The sequence below is a fragment of the Ambystoma mexicanum genome, chromosome 3q (genome assembly GCF_040938575.1).
Source record: "Ambystoma mexicanum isolate Mex_15411 chromosome 3q, UKY_AmexF1_1, whole genome shotgun sequence".
NCBI lineage: Eukaryota > Metazoa > Chordata > Amphibia > Caudata > Ambystomatidae > Ambystoma > Ambystoma mexicanum.
In genome coordinates, this window is record NC_090926.1 from 322292920 (window position 1) to 322300121 (window position 7202).

At 45.1% G+C, this 7202-nt stretch overlaps 1 protein-coding gene across 1 annotated transcript in view; it reads right to left on the reverse strand.

Moving 5' to 3' along the window:
• Positions 1-6844, reverse strand: part of ACVR1B (activin A receptor type 1B) — a 256246-nt gene extending 249402 nt beyond the window's left edge. Inside the window, exon 1 of the mRNA XM_069653896.1 lies at positions 6692-6844. Coding sequence (XP_069509997.1) covers positions 6692-6776 — 85 coding nt within the window. The 5' untranslated portion in view covers positions 6777-6844. The remainder of the gene's footprint in view (positions 1-6691) is intronic.
• Between the last annotated feature and the right edge of the window lie 358 nt (positions 6845-7202).

A 7202-nucleotide genomic window follows, 5' to 3' on the forward strand; every position in this document is an offset into this window, starting at 1 on the left:
AGGCGGCGTTTGACATGGTTGACAGGTCTCCATTATGGGCAGAAATCGAGGCGGGGAAATGCCCTGATGAAATATTGTGCCCTATAAGGACCTTTTTAGTCCTCTACCAGAGTCCAAATTATATTCAACGATCAGGGTACCCTTACTAAAGAAATCCACACTCATCGAGGGTTAAAGCAGGGATGCCTCTTTGCACCCAGCCACCCTATTGAATTTCTTCTTGGCAGACCCAAGAAATGGTGGAAATCAAATAAACACCTTTCCACCACATATCAATGGCCAAGCAGTACCGCAAATCATATATACAGACGATGTAGCCCATAGGAGCGCTTACGGACCTCCAAAAGTACATGCAAAACAACGGTTTGGAGATAAATATGGAAAAAACTACCATCCTAGTCTACTCCTCTGGTCAGGGCAAAAAGAAAGCCAGCTTTTAATGGTACCTGGGGAATGAGATTCTCTCCCAGGTATCATCAGTAGTATTCCTCTGTATACGTATAAATGCCAGCTGGAGCCAAGGCCAAAAAATGATCTACAAAAACATTGTAGACTTCCCATCCTCCCGATCCTAGCATTTTACAACATGGCATGCTTGACCTACAGAGCAGAAGTTTGTACATTCACCCCGGGGAAAAAAAAAAAAATGGGACATCCTAGAAGCCTTTTCCTGGAGGAAAATATTGAAGACTCCCTCAGAATGTCCCGATAGCAATGATCCGATTTGAGCTAGGGCTGACATCCATGTACGCCCTTGAGGTTTGGAAAATATTATCCCTTTTTAGGAAATGCATACTACCCCAAATGTGAGTTTTATTCTATCTTCATACAAGATAGAAAGTGGAGGAACAATAATCTCTTTGACTTATGGGGGAAAACATGTTTGGCCATAATCAATTCCTTGGGTTTTGGTCTGGAAACCATGCGACTATACCCTGGAAAAGTGAAGAAACTTTTGAAGGAAACGACTGGATGGGAACACAGAAGGCGGGCCCCATCAGCATCTGAGTCAAATGATGATCGAAACGAACGCATACGACTCAGTCCCCAATTACCTCAGGTGTTTTCCTCTCAATAGTACAGATCCCAATTTTTGAGATTCCGGCTTAGCATCTTGCTGACAAGACAAATCTTAAAATCCTATGTACAAGTCCCTAATTCAAAATGCAGATTCTGTAAACGTGAAACACAACACATTGTCCTATTCGGTACAGGACTCAGAGATCCGCATGAGATACATTGTAGACTTGACTGAAGCTAGACATTTGAAAGATGCTGAAACCATCTAGACTTGGATAATCATGCCAATTCACAAGCCTTGATCATTGCGGTCATACAATGTTTGAATGAAATCCTATTGGGGTGGGGGGGACGAATATCCAAAGAAATCGATCAAAAAACTAATTAATGGAATTACGCATTACCCACTTTGAACTCTTCCCTCCTATTGACAGGATAACTAAGGAATTGCTAACGTAAATATGACTTATGAATGCAAATAATGATACTAATGTACCCGATGCACATTTTTCCTCCACCGTTTTGAAAACTAAGGTCTTCCTTTCTTCTTCCTCTCTTCTATTCTTTTTGAGGGGGAAATACATTTTGAATGGAAAGATAAGTTTTTTATTGAACCATAAAGCTTTAATGAAAAATATTTAAAAATGTAAGGCGCCTATACAACAAAAAGTAAGGCACCACCAGGCAAAAGCGGGGAGGGAGTAAATAAACAGGAACAAAGCAATTCGTCCTACAAGGCCTTGTGGCATTTGGAACGTGTAAGTACAGTGACGGGAGGTGCAGGAGGGGATAACAGCAAGTGCTAGTGGGAGCCCAAGAAGGGGGGCTAGTAGCATGTGGGGCCAAGGAGGCCCCCGGCTAAGTGCTAGGGTGGTGGTGTCCCAAGGGTGGGTGCCAGCCACCCAGCCGTTGTGCAGGGGGCCCAGAAGGCAGTGGGAGCTGGGCGGAGGGCCTGGTGACCTATAAGACTCATGAGGGACAAGGCTGCCAGTTCATGTCGGAGAGGGGCAGGGAAGCTATTCAAATGATGGGGGAACCTTCCAAGGAGAGCGATCTGCCCCCCACTCTCCGCTTTGAGAAGCATTTGATCTGCAGAGAGTTGGAGCTAGCTAGCAAGTAAGTATTTAAGGAGAGAAAGTTGGAGATGGCGTGGTCCCAGGCCTCAAAGCCTTGTGAATAATGCAGAGTGTCTTGAATTTGATCCTTGCAGCCACCAGGAGCCAGTGGAGAGATTTTAGAGCTCGAAAGAGATACAGTCCCTGGCCTTGAGGAAGTGGCCGTTGCAGTAATCCAGCATGGAAAGGACCAGAGCTCTGGAGATATTGAACTTCTGGGGGGGAAGGTGAGGAAAGGGGGAATGCCTCTAAGAAGGTGAAGCTGAAAGTGGGCCTTCTTGGCAAGGTCTAAGATGTGAGGGGTTAAGGAGAGAGAGGAGTCCAAGATCATCCCAAGATTTCTGGCCTCAGTAGATGGTGAAGGAAGAGGGCCCATGGTGGCCTAAATTGTGGTATAGGAAGAAGTTGCTGACTCGCTATGTTTGGTACCGAGACTATTCTCTACCCCAGATCACATACTTTATTTAGCGTGGGAAGGAAGAGCTGGCCCTACTTAGCTTTTAGTTCCATAAGAGTGGACATGTGATGGTCATGGTGGAGGATATATAAATGTGGGCGGCAGTAAGTGGTAAATTACATATGCGCTAAACAAGATAAAGGTGTGAGTGAGTACTCAAGCAATCAGAAATATACTCAACTACATCAAGTAAAAGGCTGAAATATAAAAGGAACAAGAATCAGAAACAAGTGTGCAAACGCGTGAGCAAGAAACATTGCCGGCATTAGCAACAGTAGGGCCCTGGGCAGTGAAAGAAAAACGTGGCACCTCCCTGCCAATATCGGGGGGGGGACCACATTGTTTTAACTCTCACCTCCCGCACCGGAGCAGTGAGTTAGGGTGCCAATGCTAATGCATCAGCACCCTATTCTAACGAAAACCGACCCACTCCTGCACCAGAACAGGGCGCTAATCATCTCAATAGAGCACGGATGCAAAAGCATCAGCACTCCATTATTAAATTTGGGGATGCATTTAATTTCTGCACCTTCTCCCAGCTTGAGGCAGCCCTTGAAAGACTCCCCGAGCTGGAGTTTGGCCAATGGTGCCCCGGGCAGGTGCCCAAACGGTCCTGCCCCAAGGCCAGCCTTGGCGAGAACAGTCGCCATCCAACACAACCGTTAAGAAAACACAGCAACGAGTGAAAAAAATGTTCAACTCTCTCCATTAACCCAATTCAAGAGGTCGAAATGAGTGGGAATTAGGGTACGACGTTCCTTTACTTTTTTTTTGGAAGCACCGTTCTTGGACGGCAGCCGAAGGGCCCCTTTTTTTCTCACTCCCACCCCACAGAGATTCGAACCTGGGGCATGCTGGGAATGCTCCATTGTCACATCTTGCAGGCACCGATTTGTTTATTTCAATAATGTGCTGGAGACAAAGCCCATTCCTCAGCCGCCATATAACCCTGCTCCATCTAGGTCCCAAGTTTGTATTCTGCGTTTAAGCACAATTAAGGCGAAATTGCTGCAGGCACTGCTGCGTATGCAGGTAACGGGAGGTACTAAAGTCCTTCGTGTCCCTTCAGAGATGTGAATGGTGGGCGATTAGAAGACGGATATTGCATAAAGCTGCATGCTGTGGGCGACAATGACAAAGTAACGGTGGTCGTTCAAGATGAACTGTCTTTCACTGGGAGCGAAGGCGGGTGTGTGGGGGCAGGCATAAGAGAATAGTTTGACCCAGCCAAACCTTTCAGATGCGCCAAACCACCCGGAGACCATGCAAAATGCAGGCAGTGGTACGTGTTATAAATCTAAGTAAAAGAGCACACAAGTCCTCCGGACGGATTCGTACTGCTGTAGTCCCTTCTCTCGCTAAGAGTAAATAAGCAGGTGCCGAGATCTTCTCCAAAAACACCAATTATGCAAACAGGGAGGGCAGAGACCCTGGGAGTTAAATGAGAACAAAAGCCCCGGTCCTGAACCCTAGCAGGTCTCATGAGGTCCCCGTACTAATTAAATCAATCCTAAGGCGCAAGGTCATTCAAACGGAGCAGATCTGACAGATGGACTGTGGACATACACACTGGAAGGACGGACCATTCCATGGACATGAAAATTCTTTTGGAAAAAACTGTTCAGATAACTTAAACACGTAAACGCCAAATGACAACCAAACAATGTTAATTTACAGTACACCAAAATCTGAAACATGTCAAAATCGTCCCTTTCTTTCTTAACAGAAGCACACATACCGAAGAGATAGAAAAGAGGCACACGGACAGACAAAATATAATGAAATAAAATGTCAACTCTTAAGTTGTCCGGTTTCTAATTGAAAACTGCTGCTGTTGTGCCAATCTCTTCTTGCTTCTGAGGCACTCAAATATTCGATCGGATATTCAGACAGTAAAGACCGAGAATACTCTGGAATGAAAGGGCCAGTGAAGCCTGGAGTGACCTTTGCAGTGACTGTCCCACAAAGGAACGTAAAGGGTGGAGCTTTGCCCAAAGACCCACGGGCTATGGACCCAGAATACATTAATAAAGGATCCATAGTGTAGGGTTTAAAGGTTAGCCATGGTGTGAAAGGGCACAAACCAGAAGTCGTGCCGTGCATAATAAACAATCCAGATACAACCGTCGTGCCCCTTTCTTTGCAATGAGCAGTGCAAAATGGTTTGGACACCCCTCCCCCGCCAAAAAGGTACACAAAAGACCAACCCACCACTTAATAAACACACGAACTAAACATGTATTCTCAAAGCAGACACACGAAATGCATATTCTCCAAATGAAACGGCTACTACAGTTCAGACGACACATACATTTGTCCAAAGTTTCAAACAATGTCTTTTCTGAAGGGCCGAAAAAGTAGAGGGGCCTGGTGCTAGAAGGCAAAAATGGGTATCAACTTGAGGCTAAAAAGGAATAGACACCGGGCTACCCCTCCCTTAGGCGTATATGAGGGGCTAGACTTATTCAAAAACTAGTTAATTGCTTAAACTAGTTATAGAGGATCACACTTGACTTTGTAAAAAAAAAGTTTAATTGAAAAAACATGTTTAAAAACATACATAAAATAGGGTTACAATTGTTAACCAAAAAGACGACAAAACAGATGTGTCTTGACATTAGTAAGAAGAAATGAATTGATGTGTAGTAGCAGATACTAGACACATTTTAACTGACAGTTAAAATGTGTCTAGTATCTGCTACTACACATCAAACTACTTTGTTGTAAGTGTTATCCTCTATAACTAGTTTAAGCAATTACTAGTTTTTGAATAAGTCTAACCCCTCTATACGCCTAAGGGAGGGGTGGCCCGTTTTCTGAAGGGCCTACAAGGCTTTAAATTATTAATGGAGGCGGAGTGGAGGCATGCAAAAAACCCTCACAACCGTATTCACTGGGGAAACGTAGACAGTTTCCGCAACTTGCCGAGTGGGATTCTTAGCAGTCACTCGTCAAGGTAGTAATTTAACCAACCACTCTCAGTCTGCAGCTTGACCAGCTGCCGAAAGACTAAAACGTTTGGCTGGCCAAAACTTCATATCAATCACGTCAAGTGTTTGTTGGGTACGCGTTGGCACGAACAATTACCCAATGTTTAGGTTTTACTGCAAGCCTGGCGCCTTGACTTGATTATACACACTGACTCAACTACAAATTTACTATGAACATACACAACTAAACCCAATTGTAACACTTTCAACATGGGATACGAGCCTAAGTACCATTGTGAAACAGGAGTATATCCTTGTTCATTTTCTGTTTGGACAAGTGGCTGACAGATTGCATGAATCACAGGGCCGATAAGTGAAAGTCGCCATACAGGATGTTGGCGCATGCATGGGGCAACATCCTACAATAGCATTCCAGGGACAAGACCAGTGATACGTTGGGTGGGATACACATGCAGTGGATATGAGGCTGCCACAAGGGAAAGAAGTTGACCCAAGGCTGAATACATTGTGTCAGGAGGAGATTGTACAATGCTGGCGTTTAATACACAAAGAGGTATTACTAAAATCACGACAGCCGAACAGACAGTGCAGTATGCAAAGTTACGAGTATCATAAGGTTAAGTGGTGGAACAAAACCACATTTGGCTAAAGAAGCATCTCGAACCCTGAGTGCAATCAGCCCCACACCCTCAACCCCATGGCAACCTGTACACGTGTTTACATTCCTGACCTGTATAATCACCCATTAAGGTTTCCACACCACCATCTCCCCGCCCCCATCAACCACCTGGTGTGTATGTCCTTCAAACATCAGAAGTGGGAATGCACGTCCCGTCGACTGTTTGAACATGCAGTGTTTAGACTTTAAGCATCTTTAAAAAAATATTTAAAAAAGAACTATTAAACTGCAAGTACTGCATGGCTTTACACTTGCACTACAACGGAGACTCCTTCTATAGCAACATCCCCTCATGTCATCCAATACACCCCTGCCAGGTTGCCCCAACTCTCACACGCAAACCACAGCTTACTCTATACATACAGCAGTTCGGTGCAGCCGCTCCGGGCCGCCATGTTGTTCTCATCTCTACTCGGATCGCAACGTTGCCCTCCATGCACCAGCTCTACTACAACATACAAACACTCACCGTGAACACCACGAGGGGCACCGCTTAAAGCCAAAAGTACCAGAGCAAGAAGAAACGGAGGACCGCGAGCCCGAGAGACCGCCATAACAGCAAGCACACAGGCAAACCAGCGCGAGCGCGCACGTACGAATCAAACACAGAGCGCGGATATGCGCACGCAAACCACTGGGGCACCCACAGGCCGACCAGACACGTATGTCGACATAGAAAAGGGACACATGTGAACCATTTTACAGAAAGACAACATTTGAAAGACCCACCGTGTAAAAACATCTCACCGGTGGTTCTGAAAACTGGCGGTTGTGGTACATTGAGAAGTTCCCGACCGTTCCCAGATGGCCGTCACGATCACTTAGTGCAGCCTGCATGTCCACATTGCTTTTTTGCTGCCTATATCTATACTACTTTCTAGATCCTAGGTTAAGACAGGAATTTGGGTTAATTTTTGCTACGCTGTTTATTAATGGTATTTATTTATTTATTGGTATTTGTGGCTTGATAAAAACGTTTA